General features: G+C 29.5%; 2 protein-coding genes and 1 long non-coding RNA gene across 3 annotated transcripts; 1 reads left to right on the top strand and 2 right to left on the bottom strand.

Moving 5' to 3' along the window:
• Positions 1 to 265: 265 nt before the first annotated feature.
• LOC137819049 (37S ribosomal protein S27) lies at positions 266 to 1,873 on the bottom strand. The gene is made up of 2 exons (XM_068622772.2): positions 1,591 to 1,873; positions 266 to 529 (listed from the first exon to the last, which is right to left on the bottom strand). Exons 1-2 carry the CDS (start codon positions 1,797 to 1,799, stop codon positions 439 to 441), a joined length of 300 nt encoding a protein of 99 aa, XP_068478873.2. The 5' UTR covers positions 1,800 to 1,873; the 3' UTR covers positions 266 to 438.
• A 5,640-nt stretch (positions 1,874 to 7,513) lies between these two features.
• On the top strand, positions 7,514 to 8,272 carry LOC137818874 (uncharacterized). Its single transcript, XR_016516441.1, has 3 exons — positions 7,514 to 7,768; positions 7,849 to 7,909; positions 8,071 to 8,272. It is a non-coding gene; the product is annotated as an uncharacterized LOC137818874 (long non-coding RNA).
• A 7,218-nt stretch (positions 8,273 to 15,490) lies between these two features.
• Positions 15,491 to 19,252, bottom strand: LOC150024775 (uncharacterized). Its single transcript, XM_090296152.1, has 10 exons — positions 19,214 to 19,252; positions 18,700 to 18,906; positions 18,357 to 18,617; positions 17,619 to 18,272; positions 17,299 to 17,534; positions 17,055 to 17,222; positions 16,872 to 16,976; positions 16,728 to 16,797; positions 16,558 to 16,653; positions 15,491 to 15,826 (listed from the first exon to the last, which is right to left on the bottom strand). Exons 1-10 carry the CDS (start codon positions 19,250 to 19,252, stop codon positions 15,491 to 15,493), a joined length of 2,172 nt encoding a protein of 723 aa, XP_090152278.1.
• Between the last annotated feature and the right edge of the window lie 581 nt (positions 19,253 to 19,833).

The following is a 19,833-nucleotide window of genomic DNA, read 5'->3' as shown; positions in this document are numbered from 1 at the left end:
ATAATTAAATAAAAAACTTTATAACTAAACATTAAACTATAATATAATATATTTATTACTTTCTTTATTTCTTTGCAATTTATTATTTTTATGTATTATTTTAGTTAAATTATACTGACAAATTTATTTTAGAAATTACTTAAAAATGTATTAATAGATTAAGTTGTAAAAAGTGGTACAAGAAGTTTCTAGTTAATTTCTCAAAACTTATAAAATGTGATAAAGATGAGATAGGATATAATATCAAAATCAATATGAAAACTACTACTTTGTAATCTTATGGTTGCATTTCAGATTGCAAGGTTTCAACTCTCAAATGCTTGGATTAACATTCTGATAACAAAAGTTAAATTCAAAGTGTTATCACATGAACAACTAATTGTCTTTAACTCAAAAGAGTGTCCAAAATATGATTCAAGAGACTGGTGAAAGTATAATCTATTTGTTGCGTTTGGCAGCACGCCTTCCTTGGCCCTTCTTTGGTGGTCCTTTTCCTCGCCGCTTCAACATTTCAAGCTTGGATAAACGTCTTGCAAGAACAACATAACAAATGATGTTGAATCAGTGGAAGTCAATGTAAGATAACTTGTGAAGTTACCAAAGATTCTGACTGTAACATAAGGACATCCCTCTACTGACATAATGTACCACTTGATGCCAGACAACATAGTCATATTCACAGTGAAAATAAAAAAATTCACATCTCCTAATTTAAATATCCAAGTTTTCACATCAGAAAGAAATACTGTTCTACTAACCCAAACTTAACAGACAGTCATCACCCACCATCTTCATTATAAAGTTTATTTCTAACTTATAAAACAGAACATAGATTGCATCAGACCTGCTCTTTCTACATTTTGATGTTGAAAAGCTGTAAATAAAGTTCAAAGGCATACAGTAGACAGGTGTGACAAAATATATACAAAATGGACAAAATTTTAATGGGTAAAATTTCACCTTCAGAGTGGAAAAAATTCCACCAACAAAACAATAGACTAATAGTATTCAGAGAAGAGGGGTGCTGACAAGACACTCTTTAACTCATCCCTTCTTCTAACAGAGTTTTCATTGTTAGTAAAAGAAGTTACAAATCACAATAAGTGAAGACTCATTAACTAAAGTGCGAAACCTACATAGCTTTGTACTTCTTAATCAATTTCAGCTAATAATAAAAGTAGTTGCAAGCATTCCTCATGTGTCAACAAATCTTGGAATTCATACCAAATGCAGAACAACCAACATTGATAATGCCGTCCACACACGCCAATCGTGCAAACGGAGTTTTGATGAACAAACATATTCACATCTTCTCGATTAAACGAAGGACAGAATGACAAAACTCCAAACCCAAACCCCTCCACAGAAAAAAAAAAAACGTGATCATGCCATTCCATTCATTAATCAAAGATAAGAAAACCCCATAAATTCTCATACGCTAAAAAACCACAGGAAACTCGAGAAAAAACCAAAACAAAAGAACACCATCACAGAGGCATAAACACAAACAGATGGTGGGCATTCCCGTGCGGGCGCGTGCAAGCAAATTACAACGAATAACAAAATGAGACAGTGTGTGAGAGGGAATACTCTTGTTCTTGACGGGCCATGACAAGAGGGTCGTCTTTATTTATGTCGTGAGGGTACCACTGAGCCACTTTTTCACCGAACAGCTTCATGCGGAGAACCTTGTGCGGAGATTTCTGGCCAGAGGGATTCAATTGGTGGCCGAAGATCCTTGCTCGTGCTTCCGGCACTCCCTGATTGATCGCTGCAGTCAACATCTTCTTCAGAGACATCTTTCGTTTTGTGAGTGTATGCGTCTGAGAACTGAAAAAGGAACAAGATGGAGGCCCCGGGGTTGGAGAAACCATTTTTATCCCTAATCACATTTTAACCCCTTAAAAATATATATTTCCAATAATGCCCCTGTTTTTTAAATCATGAAATTTATGTACTATACTATTTAGTATATTACGTGAAAATAGAGTCCTGTGTGTTTAGATGAGAAATATTTTTATTACATATTTCAAAAATTGTGTATCTATATTTTCATTAATTGTGTGAAATTTATAAAAATAGTGTAATTCTATTTAAAATTTATAAGAAAGATATATTTAAAAAAAAATATGTATAGGCAAAAACACGACTTTAAAATACCATTTTAGTTTTGAAAATTCATTTTTTTAGTTTCATTATATTCGTGGTATAAAACCCCTCTTTGTCACGACTTTAGTACTTAGGATTTCTCTATTTTCAATATTTGTAATATATTCTTTTTAATTTTAAATTTTTAAAAATATTTTATATTTACTTGTTTTTTTTTTCTAGTTAGTTTTAATTTTTTGAAATTTTATTCATTTGAACTTTTTTAAAATAGCTTAATACAATGTTGTAATTTTATTTTATAATTTTAGTTAACTACTCAAATTATTTATGTTAATTGAATGTAATATGGGAAAATTTAAAACAATAACACTAAAATATATGTTTTTATTGTAATAAAATAAATTTTAAAAATTGAGAAAATAAAACTTATTTATCATTATTTACACGACAAATGAATTCATTCTTGTTGTTATTGTTCAAATTGTCTCGATTTGGAGAATTGTCGCATTGATTAAGAAAGTATGTGTATTAATTTTTTAAATTGAATATGGGAACGAAGATGAATTTGTACACATCTTCCATGTCTTCATATCGTTCTTATTTCTGTTTTAAATTACTAAATCACGTTTAATTTATTAGGTAACCTAAAAATTTAGACTAATTTTTCTTTAGTCTTTAGTTTCATAACTTATTTCTAGATATATTTGATATTTTAAAATTTTTTTATAATTATTTGACTTTTATCAAATTACTATTTATACTCTCATTTGATATTTATACAATTATAATTTTTTTTTATATTTGACATTGGAAAAAAATAAATTTATCTCATTAGTTAAGATTCATTTTTTTTTGTAAACGAGAATATATATATATATATTTCAAGCTAAACCCAAATAACTCTATCTTATCTATTTTAAAACTCTTAGTTTAGAAACATAAACTATGATGGATATAAAACAAAATAACAAAACATATATGTTTTTTTGAAATACTTTTTGTTTGCACACAGACCTCATTTATACAAATTAGAATAAGCTTATTATACAAATAATTATACAACTAAAAGATATATAATAATGCTTGCAACAATTTTTCATTCGCTTATACATAATTTACAATTTATAGCATCACACTATATCTTATTTTGATAATCGTTCTTACAATAAGGATTGAGAACACTCAAGAAAGTTGACAAGACCACCTTCTTTCACTGATCTTCAGGTTTTGGGCTTCTCTTTAGTTTGGGCTCTCGGCTTCTCTCCAGGTAGGACTCTCGACTTCTTCTCCTCACGAATGGGTGTGTACCTGCAAGACGCTCCAATGCCAAAGTCACAAATAGTTTTATATTCATCAGATCAAATTTACCCTTACTTACCTCTTGCCTTAATCCTCTATTTATAGAGTTTTGTTATTGGGTTTATATATTATTTGGACCTCGATGAACGAAATCTCATCAGTTAGTTGTTCATCATTCCCCAAAACAAAATTTAATTTAAAAAATCAGACCATTCTATTCATTCCTACAAGTATGAAATTGCACATTTGCACACATTTAGTTCACATGATATATTTTACAACTAATATAATTTAAATAAAGAAGAAGGAAAAAGAAAGAATAATAAAAGAAAGAAAAACAAAAAGGCTTTAAGGCATTTATATTAATTAAGCTATAAATTAATATTATTTTTTCCATAATAAACTTTAATTAACATGTTGCTATCATATAAAATTAATTTCTTTCAATTTTTTTATCTTAAAGTTTGCTCACCTTAAATTTAAGTTGTTTTACTAATATATTCAATTAGAATATATTGTATATTTAGACTAATTTATTTTTAAGTTATATTGTGTTTATTTAAAGTTTTTTTTTTTTGAAATACATGAAAAAGAATGGAGTTATATTATATTGTTTGAAAAAAAGAAAAATGTAAATAAAAGAAAAAAAATAGAGACAAGAAAATAATCATTTTAAGTAACTTATATTTTTAATTAATTTCTTATACTTAATTTTGAAGAGGAACAATGTGAGACTTTCCAATACCTCTACACAAATCTCTTTCCAATCAGAAAAATCTTCCACTAAGTAATTATCAAAGGAACTATTTGTTCTGATACAAAGATATATTTGATTTCAATTAACAACACACAGAGATAAAGAACTGTGATGGTTTGCATTCAAATACATGTGTTTGGCTTACAAGAACTGGTTCAACACCTCAGTTATCTCCCTTTTCCTACACCTTGCTTCATGTTGTAATGCATATCCTGTTGTGCATTTGCTACATGCCTTCCATAGCTTATATAGGCTTTTGTTGTTATGCTTTGTTTTGGTAATACTGCTAATTCCTTGAGCGAAGACTGGGAAAGTTTTGGGAATTTTACCAAAATGATGTAGTTTTTTTTTAGATTTACGTAAATGGGCAGATTCAAAAAAAATTACAGGAATGAACATTTATTTGTCAAAGTTGTCAATGATGTAGACAACATAAATTAAATTCATTAATTCTGGTATACTTGTCTTTTTAATTAAAGTTGACAATCGGATTAACAACTTCAGTTTTAAATAAAATTGAATACTGGATTGACAACTTCAGTGTATTTTATCTCAATTAAAGTTGACAATTCAATTGGCAAGTTCACTTGATTTTATTTTTTTTAAACAAATGATAATTAATATTTTTAAAAATAAAAATATATAATTAAAAAAGTATTTTATAAATAATACCAAAATTTAATTTTGTTTTATTTAAGAAAATGATATATAAAGTTGAATAATTAAAATGAATATTTTTTACAATAATTTTAAATAAATTGGGTTAAAAATGATTTGTTTGATAAATTAAAAATATTTAGTAGTTTTTAAATATTGTTAAAGTTAAAAATACACTTATAAAAATGTGATATAATTTATGTATAAATTTTTAGATTATATAATATATGAAAGTATAAATTATATAATATGTAAAAAGTAATAATATACATGTATTTATGTAAAATAAATGTATTAAAAATAAATTAAATTATTGAATATAAGTCATTAAAAGAAGATGATATTAAAATATTTGATGAGAACAACATTACAAAGGATGACTCTACTCTCTAAATGAACAATTTCCTTTGTTTTGACCTTCATTGCGACAGTAAGAACATTTTTTTGTCTTGTTCTAAATTGATTGATTCATTTCATTATGCAAACGAGTTGTAATTGGTCGTCCCGAGTTTTTACGTTGCATGTGGGGTTCTGGTATGAAATTTAGCCCAGTATAAGTAGACCAATAATCCGTGTTTCGAACGGGGTGGAATTCAACTTGATATGCCTTTCTAATCGTGTGGAGGTTGTAAACTGGATCAATGAATGTCATCATTTGTAAATGACAAGAGGAACAAACGACAATAACATGACGTTAGGAACGTCGAAGAGTTTGGAAGTAGCCACAATCACACCATCAATCATTTAATCTAATTGTATATGATTGAGGTCGCCGACCATGTTGGGGGGTGACTAATTCTTGGACATCAAATTCAGAATTTTCTGCATTAAACCTTTCCACAAAACACATAGCCGAATCTTGTTGATCTTTTCTAAGTAAGGTTGTGATATCTTCTGAATAATAATGATCTGCGCGTAACATGGTGTCTATTTTGAAGACTTGTTCAACAAACCATGTTTTTGTTTTTTCGAAAGTTGTCTTAACCAAAGCAGAAATCAGCAAGGAACGAGCTCCCTTAAGCACGAAATTCTGCTAGATTTTTGGTCCTATGACCATATACCTCTTTCCCCCATCATATGCTTGAGTCCATTTCTCTAATGGTATGTCGCATAACCGATAACTTTGCCTGTAGTATGGGTTGTTTCATCTCATACACAAAAACGAGGTCGTTTCCTTCCCATCCAACTTTTTCAGATTGTAATGCTGAAATTATGTCCAAATCAAAGTAGCAGTTATCTCCATCTTCACTTATGTCGTCTATGATGTCTCTAATTATTGGTTCTTCATGATGGCTTAGTGACGTTCCACCGACATTCAACTAGCAGGTGAGACTCAAAGCCAAGTCCCTTTAGGAATGTCCATAGAAGCTTTAACCATTACGTCAGTCAAGTTTTGTTGTCATGTTTTGATTATTATTATACTTATTAGTATGATTATCAATATTAATATAATTAATAAAATAAAAATTAATAACAATATTCATATATTTAATATCATTATTATTATTAATATTAATAAATATTAGTAATATTGTTTAATATTATTAAATAATTTTAATATATTAAATATTCTAAATATGATTAAGTATTATTAATATTATTAAATATTATTAATATTATTAAATATTATTAATTTATAATATTAATAATATGTATACTTATTAGTTATGGTTATTATTATTTTTGAATATTAATTATGATTTTATAATTCTTCATATTATAATAATATTTTTAATATTATGTATATAAATATTATGATAATAGTTGGTAGGTAATAGAGATTCGTGGGTGATAGTTCGTAGGTAATAGAGATTCGTGAATAATAGTTGGTAGGTAATAAATATCCGTAGGTAAAAATTGGTAGGTAATAAGATCTGTGGGTAATAGTTGGTAGTTAATGCTGAATTTACCTACAAATTCAAAATTTGTGGGTAATGTCCGTAGGTAATGTTGAATTTACCTACGAACTCAGATATGTGGGTAAAAATCTATAGATAATATTGATTCTTTTTTTGTAGTGTTAAGACAAGAAAAGGTGTAGAACAAAGAAGAGAGTGCAAGGCTACATGGTTGCATTGTTGTTCCATTATATAAAAAATGTTCTATTTGAGTACAATATAATTTTAACATAATTTTTGAAATTTTTATTCATAAGTCAAGTCCTCAAGTATTTGTGACAGAAAGTCATCACTCCACGCTACACTTTGTCTAATTTTTTTTCCAATTTGATAACAAAGAAGTTGACTTCACCATTGACAACTTTGGAAGAAGTTGCATTCATCACCTTGCGTCTTTCGTCACTGCCATCACATTGCACCTCCGTGTCGTCTCGCTCACTGCAAGCACCTGCACCTGTTTGTCGCGAAACGCAATCCGCCGCCGCACTGGCGTACTTCGCCACACTGGCTGCACACAACCCTACTACGAGAAAGCCACCTGGACAACGTTGCGACCCACACCACTGCACGTCACACCGCCTACTGTGCGCACTTGTTGCGAGTTGCAGGTCTGGCCTGTCGCAAATCCTGTGCCACCGTGAAACCCTAACTTTGGGACGCCGTTGCAACCCCTGTGAAACCCTAGCTTTGGGACGCTACTGTCACCACTGCAAAACCTTAGCTTTGGGATGCTGCTGCCACCACTGCAAAACCTTAGTTGGTCCACATTTTGCTAGCCCCTGCTGCTGCTTTGTCTATAGTTGACGTGCTTATGTTTCACCCTAATTGCACCTCAAAGGTGACATATATGCTTCTCATACAATTAGGATGCCTTCGTCTATATCTTCGTTAGTTATCCTTTTTCCCTGTTAAATTATCTACTTGACATGTATCTTCAATTGAATATGGTTGATTTTTTATTATTTTATGTAATTTATTGTGGGTTTGACACTAGTTTGGTGTCACTTCAGTTTGATGAACAGTACTTTCTAGCAAGCTCGATGGATCGGTTAGTACAATCTCCAGGAAAATTGTTACCTATATTTTTCATTGATTCTTATAATTTTAGTCTATTTGATTATCATGCAGGGGTCTAATCTTGCCACATTACCCCATCCAGATAGTGTCTTTAAAGTGCTTTTCATCAATTGTTAGTATACATTATTGTATTGGAGTTGTTTATATTTGATTTTGTTGTGTTTTTCAGACACTGATTTCAATTATTGTGTGTTTTTATTATAATATTGTTTTCATTTATTTTTAAAAATTGTTAATTAATTTTAAATATATTCTAACTTATTCCACGCACAGGATCTTGGCAGTGGTGCTCCCATCACCAACCAGAATATAAGATCAAGTGGAGGCAGGAAGATTAATTAGGATTGAGAATTTAGTTGTAATATGTTTAGAAAGTGAAACAATTTATATTTTGACAATTTAATTTACTTGTTGTTTGGATTAGTTTGACATTTTCAACTTTGTTCTTTGAATAAATGAAGTCATATTTTGATTATTATATTTCTCAATTTTAATTATATTATGAAATTAATTTATATTATAATTTAATTATATTATGAAACTTAATTGTGTATTGAAATTTAATTATAATATGAAATTTAATTATAATATGAAATTAAATAATAATATGAAATTTAATTGTAATATGAAATTTAATTATAATATGAAATTAAATTAAAAAAAATTAAATAAATTATTATAAATATTAAAAATAAAATTAAATATTTAATATTTGAATTATGACAGTCATAAAGGTTATCATAAACGCCATACTATATTGTATTAAGTGGCGTTTATAACTGCCACAATTTACGTTGGAATTGGTTTACCAGTTTGAAAATTACGACATTTATAACTAATGTAAATTACACGCTTAAAACCACCACTTTATACAATGCATAATATGGCGTCTGCTACAACGGTTCTTAATTGACCGTCACATTAAACTTTGTGGCGGCAAGAATTTTGGCGGTACACGGTACCGCTACAGACGTATAATGTGGCGGTTAAAAACGCCAGTTTTTACAAAAATAACTGTCGCATTATACACGTTTTTGTAGTGATTAGCGATAAAATACTAGGTAATGCATTCCTAAGCATAACTCAATCCCTTAATCTAACCCAATAATAGATGGTCCATGATAGTAATATAAATAGCACAAATTCTAAGAATTAGGTCATCATACAATATTAACAGCGTCGAGTGTTGAATACCAAATTCTCTCTTGAGCGTAGGAGTACCTTTTATAGGTACCATCCGAGTCTAGTGTACCGGTAGGATCCGTACGACCGAGACCATGACTCAACAAGTCGACCGACACCATAAAGACCATTACGCCTAAGTAGGATTAATGAACCTAATGAGCGATCAAACACTAGGTAATGTGTTCCTAAGCATAACTCAACCCTTTAATCCGTCCTAATAACAGAAGGCCCATGATAATAATATAAATAGCACAAATTCCAAGAATTAGGTACGTCATCATACAATATTAATAGCGTTGAGTGTCAAATACTGAATTCTCACTTAAGCGTCGGAGTGCCTTTTACAGGTATCATCCCAATCTAAACTTTAGGAGGACGTGAAGTAGAGTTGCGAAAGGAGAGTGAAGTCCGTCTTGAGAGGAAGGAAGGAAGACTTGACCGGTTAACCAAAGAGAAGTTGAATCATTCTATTGGTCTTAACCCGTTCAAGAACAAAACCATATATTTTATAGTAGTATCAATTAAAATAAATCTCAAAATTAACATTAAAATAAATATCAAAGTTAACATAATACAGTGATTTCCAATACTCAAAGAACTTATCAAGTTTTGGTAGGAAAAAAAAGGCTACCAAAATCATTATTGTATTCCGTTTAGGCCAAACTTTTCAAGCTGCGTTGCCACTCTCGGATTCTAGTGCATCCTTTTAGTGTAAGATAACATTCCACTATTTTTTTTTTTCATTTTACTATCTTTTTTTTTGTCATTTTCAATTAAAATTTTATTTAAAATCTTAAATAGCATTTTATATTCTAGATTTTTTTTTTCTTTTACAATATGACTTTTTTCTTTCAAAATTTGAGATTTTTTTGTTATCTTTTAACATACAAATATTAGCTCTTTCTTTGTAGAAAATCTTATAAATCATATTTTTTTTATTTAATATTTCTATAGGGTTGGATTTCTATTTTACGCACTCTTCTAGTTATTTAGGATATGGGGTCTTCTCGATTTTCAAGTCCTCGATAGGGGTATTTGTGAATATATTTCGATGTTCAAGTCAGTTCTCGATTTGAGTAGTGAGTATATAATAAAGTAAAAAATTTATTACCTTCTCACCTTTGGTCTTCACCTACTTATGGTGATGCTATTTCTCCTATATGTGGATAACTAGGTCAGATTTGAGTAGGTCCAAGTACAATTAATCATGATTTTGTTGTCTAGATTTTGGGATGCTGAGTTAGACCTTGACATTTTGGGCACTCGGGTAGTTGATGAGTGATTTGTGTTAATAACTGACAAGATGTCAGAGATTTGGTGTAAATTAATTAAGCTTAGATTAGTACTACTCTTTTATTAGACAAGAGGACCAAGACAATTGTAGTACAACCAAGGGTTGTCGTATCCATAGGAAATTAATTATATCAAAGTATATTTTATCTTTTATAATGAAGTGAAATGTGAATTGGAGATGGTTTGCGTATATGATGATGATAATAATAATAATAATAATAATAATAGTGATAGTAATAATAATAACAATATACTAATTAATATTTAGATCGAGAGGTGAAGTGTTAGATCAATCACGAAAGCAAAGAAATATTAATATAGTATAGATGTTGGAATTGGAATAACCATGTGTCTTTCCTTTGTTATTGATATTCATATATGCAATGCTTTATTCAAAATCCATAAATTGATTCCTCGGGCAAGGTTATCTAAAGCAGTAAGTCACTATTATGATCTTACATCTGCAATATGGAACAATTCACTATGGTCTCACTCCTGCGCTCTACGACCATTGAGTCACATGGTTGGCTGAATAGGGTTCATAAATATGAAATCATCTTTTGGTCTCATTCATTTCCTATGGACAATCCACGGTCGATCCTCACCGTTGAGTATTAAGCACACTACCAGACCCAAGAAAGTTTAATACAAAAGAGAAACATGATTCTACAAACAACAATAACTCCAGAAATAGCACAGTGTCATCCAATCCAAACAAAGCATATTTAGCAACTCATAATGAAATCTTACGGTAAAACGCATGATGAGAAGGTAAATTACAACAACAAGATCCTTTGATGTTGTGGCCAACATGCCTTCAAGGCTCCCTTCTCTAGAGATTGATCTTCACTTCTTTTAAAACTCTAACCTACTTAGCCTGATTGGATTTTGACGGTTCAGCCTCTCTAAGTTTGAATCAACAGAACATCCCTATTTAAGCCTCTTTGAGGATCTCACTTGAACTTTCTAACCCTAATTCTTGATACCTCTAGGTATCTTTCACTACCCCCTCAATGGGGTTTCTCTCGATTTCTCAAGACCTCTCAATGTGTTTGGATGTTAATCCAAAGTCCCTATTTATAGATTTTAGAATTGGACTTCATAGGGATCACGGGGATTGACAATCTGCTCAGCGGGTTGGCTTTCTTCATCCTTAATCAATTCTTTTTAGCTTTAATCTTCAATATTTGGGCTTCCTAGGATTCCAAAGTCAGAGATTCATCATGGATTAGCCTCAAATCCTTCCAATCTCTTCCAAATATTGGTTATAAGTTAAGGTTAGATTAACTTCAGATCCAAGTTAAATCTTCCAAGTTCCAACTTTGGTTCTTTTAGGCTTAAGCCATTCCTGAGCAAATTTGGGCTTTTTTCATGGTGAAGTACTTGATACGCTCAACCCTTTGTGATTTACTCAGGGTTTGAAACTTCATGTGTTTTGACCTCAATTCACTCGATGGATGAAGATGCGACCATTGTTTTGATATTTTTCATTTTGTTAGAGCTCTTATCCATACATTGGGCAAATCCTTCCTTGTTTGTCTTCTTCTTTGCACTTTTTTGCACAATTCTATGCATATTCCTTGTTTTCTTCATGTGCAACTTGAGTTAAAGTGTTTTGGCGTGTTCCTTGATGATAATTGTGCTTATTCCTTCCATTTTAATGTCTTTTACCCTATGAATATTCAACTATGATTATACATTTATTAATAATATACTACAGGACTTCGAGATCTCAAACATTCGAATAGTATACTAAAAGACCTCATCATCTTGGTATTTGGTAGCACACTACGGGACCTCGTCATCTCAATAAAATAAATCTTACTTTTTCACAAAATGATTTGAAAATTATGCTATTTTTATTTTCTTTATATCCGAAATGATTGTAACTTTTGCTTATTGCATCATAATTAAATAATTTATATTTAAATGAAAAATCAAAAACTGAAGTAGAATAATATTTTTTATTTATTTTTAAAGTTGAGTTGCTTACAAAAATAATAAGATTTTTTTAAAACAAATTATTTTTATTTTTAGACAAACATATATTATTTATTATGTAATAATTTTATATATTTTAAAATAACTATTTTTATATTAAAAATTAATACTTTTATAATTTTTAAAATGTATATTTTTTATCTGAATAATTTATTTGATCTAAACTAGTTAATCTAATAGGTACTAATCTAATATAATTTTTATATATTTATTTTTTATTTATCAATTTAAACTACTTTCACATTTTTTCAATTTTCAATATAAGTAATTTTTATATAAATATTAGTTATTTTAATTTTGTATTATTAAAAATAATTTATTTAAATTAGATAAAAAAAATAAAAAAAATAAAATAAAAACTCAACAAATACTAAAAATAATACACTAGTTTATTGTTTTTATAAAATTAAAAATAAGTAATAATAACTAAAGAAATTAAGATAAGAAGAGGATATATTAAAATATAAAACGATGATAATTGAAGAAAATTAAATAAGTTATAAACTATATACTAATTAAAGTAACTTATAAGTTCCAAAAATAAATTACTTTATCAAACCATTTGTATTGGTTAAATTAACTTAAAATTTAGTCAAACAAATTATTAACTAATTTATTAATCTTACCAAATATACTCATAATTTATTAACCTAACTAAACACAATCATAACATCATTCTAAACATATTTTAGGTGAACAACAACCACTACACTTGTTAAATTGAAAATCACATTTATTATTAATTCTTCCTTTAATGTTACCATAACCTCCTGTATATAGTTTTCTTCTAATTTTGAATTATGCATGTATTTGCATGGATGAAGTATTCTAATTTTAAATTGTACTTGTATTTGCATGGGTCAAGTTCTTCTGACTCTTTTTTATATGTTTTTCAGATTTTCATTAAAGGGTCTCCTCTATTTTTTAAACATGTACTTTCTTTGACGGGATGAAATACATTCAGATACTACATCTAGAAATACACATTTTTAAAATAATTTCAAATTCAAAAATGCATTTGAGAATATGTGCAATTCGAGTATACACATCCTAAAATACATTTCTAAATTCATAAATACATTTTCGGATATATATTTCAGAAATATATTATGGGATGTTCAATCCAAAATATATTAATATTAATACATTTTAGAATGTATTTTGGATAAAAAAATACATTCAACAACATATATTTTAAAATATTTTAAAATGAATTAATATATTCTCACATTCCAAAATACATATTAAAATTTCAAAATATATATTGAAAATTCAAATTTAATGGAATAAATAACAAAGTGATCTAAAATCAACTGTAAATAGATCTAGTTGTGATCCCTATAAATTTACTCAAATTTAATTATTTATTCTATTTTATAAAATTAACTTTATATTTATTTTGTTCCTCTTATTCAAAATTAAAATTAAAAAAAAAAGTTAATCCAAACTAATTAATAAGCTAGGTAAACAAATGTGTGAATATCAAAAACACATAACTTACACAACATGATTAATTGTAATTTGGATGACATTTTATAAAACATATACTTAAAAAAAATCAAAGAGCAGAATTAAATGGGCTCAATTCTCTATCTAACACCATTTACACTTTTATTTCCCTATCTAGCATCCTTTTGTTTTTATTTCCCTATCTAGCATCCTTTTGTTTTTATTTCCCTATCTAGCACCCTTTTATTTTTTTATTTCCCTATCTAGCACCATTTCAAAAATAAATAAATAATATTTTTTTTTTATAATTTTAATTTTGAATATATTAAAAAATAAGTATTTTTAATGTTTAAAATAGTTAGAAATATAATTAAAGAATAAAGAAATGAGTTTTTACAAAATAAAAATTAAAAAGTAATAAATTAAAAAAATTTAGTTTAAATTTTTTTTTTAAGAATGAAGAAAATAAAAAATTAAATTCTACATAAAAGTTGAATCTATAAACATAAATTAGTATTTATTTTTATTATTATTGATGATGTAATCATGTTAATTTCAAGTAAAAAATACATGACGTAATTATAAAAAAATCAAAGTCAATTAGTATTAATATTGAAGTTTCTGTCTACCCTAAATGAAAAATCCTAAAAAAAAAACTAATGCAATTGCTACAAGTAATGCTTAAAAATGAGAAGAAGAAAAATGTAAAAATAAATAAGTATAGTCTTATATCTCTTATCTTTATCTTGTTTGAATTTTATTTTTTTTATATATTGTATATTTATCTTATTTTGTTTTGCCTTTATTTTATATCTTATATGTTTTTAGTTATTATTTTTTTCTGCCATTATTTATTTATTTTTGTTTTTTATTTTTATTTTATTATTGCTGTTTTTATTTTCTATACTTATTTATTTTTGCATTTTTCTTCTTCTCATTTTTAAGCATTAAGTGTAGCATTTGCATTAGTTTTTTTTAGGATTTTGCATTTAGGGTAGACACTTCAATATTATTTGTGTGTCCACTATTAATTAATACTAATTGACTTTGATTTTTTTATAATTATGTCCTTTATTGTTTACTTGAAATTAACATGATTACATCATCAATAATAATAAAAATAAATACTAATTTATGTTTATAGATTCAACTTTTATGTTGTTGTAGGGTTTAATTTCTTATTTTCTTCACTCTTAAAAAAATAATTTTAAACTAAACATTTTTAATTTATTACTTTTTTATTTTTATTTTGTAAAAACTCATTTCTTTATTCATTAATTATATTTCTAACTATTTTAAATATTAAAATAATTATTTTTTAATGCATTCAAAATTAAAATTATCAAAAAAATAATAATTTATTATTTATTTATTTATTTTTGAAATGATGCTAGATAGGGAAATAAAAAATAAAAGAGTGTTAGATAGGAAAATAAAAACAAAAGGGTGTTAGATAGAGAAATAAAAGTGTAAATGGTGCTAGATAGAGAATTAAGCCAATTAAATGATCAAAATTGTAAAATAATTTTTTAGAAAAATAAAAAAGATTTCTTAATATATAAAAAGTCAAAACTATAAATTACTTCTAACATATTTTTGGAAAATGAAACTAACTCGATTTCTTGTTTCTTCATAAATAGTTGATAATCTCTACAGCAAAGATTATCATAATCATCAATCAAATTGTAATATCAGCATCAATCAGCAGTTTCATAAAACTAAATAGTTAGTCTCCAAAAGAAATTCATCTTCTGAATGTTTCCCTTCAATATCCTGATTTTGACAACCAAATTGACTTTTCACATCTTTTCTCTCTCATCAAGTTCTTACTAGACATCCCAAGTTCGGTCTCTCTTTCAATCAACCTTGCCTTCAACTTCTCTGTACTACTCAACCATGCCTTCAACTTCTCAGTTTCAATCTTTAAAGCAGACACATTCTTTCTCATCTCATCAACATCCTCCATATAACTTTTCACATCCAAAGCAGATTCAACATAAAACTCTAACCAAGTCAAATCAAACCCAAATGTCTTCAGTTCATCCCACAAAATTTGGAGATGATTACATGCTTCATCATCCATATCTTTCACTTTTTTAGTCTTGAGGAAATGAAGAACTCGACCCAAAGCTGTGAATGCACTAGTGCAGATATGTAAAACAAATGCGGCTATTTTCAATTTACAAATGCGGTCATAGAACCGCATTTGATCAGCACGCATTCGTAAATCTGGAATTTACAAATGCGGTCCTATGACCGCATTCATAAATCACATTTACAAATGCGGTCATTTTAGGTAACCACATTTGTATATTATTTTGAATTAGGGAGTGGGTTTGGGGTTTAGGATTTATGAATGCGGTCTTGGTAAAGACCGCATTCATAAATCACTATTTACAAATGCGGTCATTTACCAAGACCGCATTTGTAAATGCGAATTCACTATTTACAAATGCGGTCTTGGTAAATGACCACATTTGTAAATAGTGATTTTTTTTTAAAATACATTCTGTTTTGTGCAGAAACCATATATTTAAATAACCTGCATAATGATCAAACCCAGCCAGACAAATACAGAAATGTAGTGATCAATTGAAATCATCAAAATGTACATTTACAAGTGATCAAATTACATATAATAAAACCACTATTGTTTACCTATGCTAGAGTTATAAAAATTAATGAAATATGTGGACCAAGAATCTCTAACATATGAAATGCCTTCCTCACTCAATGGTGTTTCTTCTGTGAATAACTGCATTGCAAAGTTGACATAAATTAGTTTCTAGATATATATATGTTCAAGAAATATAAAAATGATTTAACATATACCTCTTTCCAACCAGTTTTAACACCTAGTCTTATAATGGTAATCATCCATTGCATAATGTAATAGCCACACTCATAGCTTCCTGGTTGTTTATTACACTATAATTCAATAAAAAGTAATATGTTAGTATATTGATAAACAATGATAATAGAGAAAGAAAAAAATTACAAACCTTTACTCTTATGTAGTTCAAATTATTTGAACTGGATCGACCTTTTAGGATGTTATATCCACGCCATGAACTGGTTAATACAAAAAACCTCGTTAGTAGATGGTTAATTAGTAACATACAAAGTTAAGTTTATACTATACTTACGTATCAATGATATCCTTAAATTTTGTGGGCATCTTCTTGTGTAGGGAACAAAACCACACAGCAGTCTTCTCAACCATTGATAAGACAAGTAACTGCCAATGATGCCTATATGATCATTGAAAAGAGTTAGTAAATATTTAAAACATGAAATAATAATAATTGATGACATATAATTAAACTTACTCATTAATATAAGGGCATAAATAAATTTGTTTTCCCTCTTTTTCCAGGATGTTAGTGATGTATGCTTGAGTCTCAGTTGAGTTTGGTCCAACGGGATTAGTATATGCAGGATCTACGAATCCATACATATTTTCTTTCCCCTCAGTGATACAGACTCTATGCAAAAACCTACAAGTTTTTAGTTAAAGCATAATCAATAATGATTTAACATATAGTAAATTGAATAATAGGTAAAGATACTTACATCATAAAAAATTGAATTATACTTATATTGAGCTCCTGTTTCCCAGATATAAATTCTGATAAATCTGTGTTGTAAATCATCAGTGGCAGTTCAGTGTTGATTTGAAAAAATGTATTATCCCACGGAACTGGAAAAGGATCATTGCCAATCTGACTAGCAATGAGACGTAGGGAAGCCATAGGATCGTCAACTGGAACCTCACGCTTCTTTTTCGGACTTGGTGGCTGAAAAGGTTTCTACAAGATAAACAACATTTGTATTAAATTATATGTAATATATAAATATAAATAAAAAATAATATAATGAAACGAAATTATTACATGAGGTTCGGGCATAGATCGAATGAGCTCTCTGGGCCAGGCAACGAATGTCTGAAATGCATCGGCCACAGTGGTTACCTCATCTGAAGGTAGTGGAACACAAGGATCAGGAAATCGTACTTTTTCAACTGTTACCTTCGCCACATCAGGGGAGAGAGGAACGTTATGTAAGGTGGTGGCGTTTGTATAGACTTTTCCAAGTGCCACCACCCGAGGAAGTTTGTCGCCCACTACCAGTAGCTCACAATCCTCTGTCTGCCCATTGATATCATCCCCTGATGTTGGAGGAGCCGCACAACTCCCCTTTGTGCTCTTGGGAGTGGGACTAACAAGGGGTTCAATCGGCTCAGCACAAACTTGTTGCGATAGAAACTCTTTTCGCATTCGATCATTCTCCTTTTTCATCTCCAGCCACATCAAATCAGTCTCCTTTCTCATCTCCTCCATTATTTCTTCACGTAACTTACTCTTCATTTGAGTTTCCTTCTTGGAGGAGGAGGATGGCTGTCGTTCTGAAACTCCAAAATAAAGTTTAATTCCGACCCCTTGTCCAGCGGCACGAACACGACCAGAGTGTTCAGGTCGTCCAATTGCTTCAACCAGGATATCGTGACGACCTTCAGCAACAAATTTACCGTCGGATTCCAAGGAATCCTGCAAGAGTACACAAAAATCATATTTTCAATCAGTAATGTAATTAATGCTTTAAAAAAATTGAAAATAACAAAAATAACTTACAATTTTTTCGATTATAACCCCGGATTGCTCAGAACTTGGTGCACCCGACTTCTTAATTCGGGCCCTCTTCCATTTTACATGGCGAAAAGGTGGTGATGGAGGAGAAGTGACCCCTGTTTCCACATTCTCAGACAACGTCCCCTGTTGAGATTTCTCCTTTTCCACCATCAGTGTTTGCTCAAGTTTTCTATACCCCGAACGAGACATAACGTGCGGGGTAAGATTCTTCAAAGCTATCTCTTGAGCTTTCTTCCGACGATCCTGTCATAATTGAAATAAACAAACTGAAGTAAATAAGATAAACTTATTAATGTTATATAATCAAAAAAGTTACTTCACTTACCATCCAAGCCTCATTTTCACGGCTTTCTCTAAAAAGACGCCATGTCTCTTCATCAATATGTTGGTACTTTAAACATGGATTTTCGTCTTTAAGGTCGCCAAAAATGTATCTCGAAGTCAGTCTTGACTTAAAGGTACGAAATTTAAGTGCGATATTGGATAATATCTTTGATCGAAGCGGTTCCACATCAGGAATTTCAAAGTTTTCCTGGAAAATAACATCATCAAATTAAAATTAATTAATCAATATTAAAGAGCATTATATGATAACAATAATAATGTAAAGCTTACCAGAACATCCTCCCATAGCATGTTCCAATCAACCTCTGAAACCTCATCCCATGAATTAATCAAAATGGAGAGCCTCTCACGAGAAACAACTCCAAGATAGCTCATAAACTCATCTGCCTTAGGACCAAAAGCCACTCCAGTGTTGACGTCAATATCAACATGTGTCTTCTCACCAGCAGCACGTCTCAATGCAAGACTCTTCAATCTAGTAGGTCCTCTATTGCCTCGTCCAGATCGAGGTCTGTTTGGAGTCTGGTCGTCATCCATGTCTCTGTTAAAAAAATTAGGTAACAAACATTAGTTAATGTGAATCGAATTAAAATCATATAAAAATAATACAAAAAATTCTAAATGTTTATTTACATGTTGCATATGGGTTGAATGTTTATATGTAAATTCCTTCACTGTGGTCTTTACGGGTTGCATGTACATCATCAAGTACATCGTCATCTTTATTAGTTATCTTCCCCTTGTTTTTTCCCGTGTAAAACGACATACCAATGTTCTGACGTAGGATCTTTCACATAGAAAACCTGAGATGCTTGTTGAACCATTATAAATGGCTCATCTCGATACCCTATCTTTCGAAAGTCCACTAGTGTGAATCCTGATTCATCAATTTTAACCCCACTTTTATTGTCAACCCATTTACACTTGAAAATTGGAACGCAAAACTTAGTGTAGTCAATCTCCCATATCTCTTCTACAAACCCATAGTATGCCATTGATCCAAGTACTGGATTTGTATCTTTCGAAGTCGAAAACTGCATTGACTCGGCTTCAAGAGTAACACCAGAATTTTGAATTGTACTCTTTTCATCCATGGACTTCGTGTAAAATATAC

This window comes from Phaseolus vulgaris, chromosome 10 (assembly GCF_051622355.1).
Source record: "Phaseolus vulgaris cultivar YP4 chromosome 10, ASM5162235v1, whole genome shotgun sequence".
Classification (NCBI taxonomy): domain Eukaryota; kingdom Viridiplantae; phylum Streptophyta; class Magnoliopsida; order Fabales; family Fabaceae; genus Phaseolus; species Phaseolus vulgaris.
The sequence above is the reverse complement of the archived record's forward strand: the minus strand, read 5'-3'. Positions and strand labels throughout refer to the sequence as shown.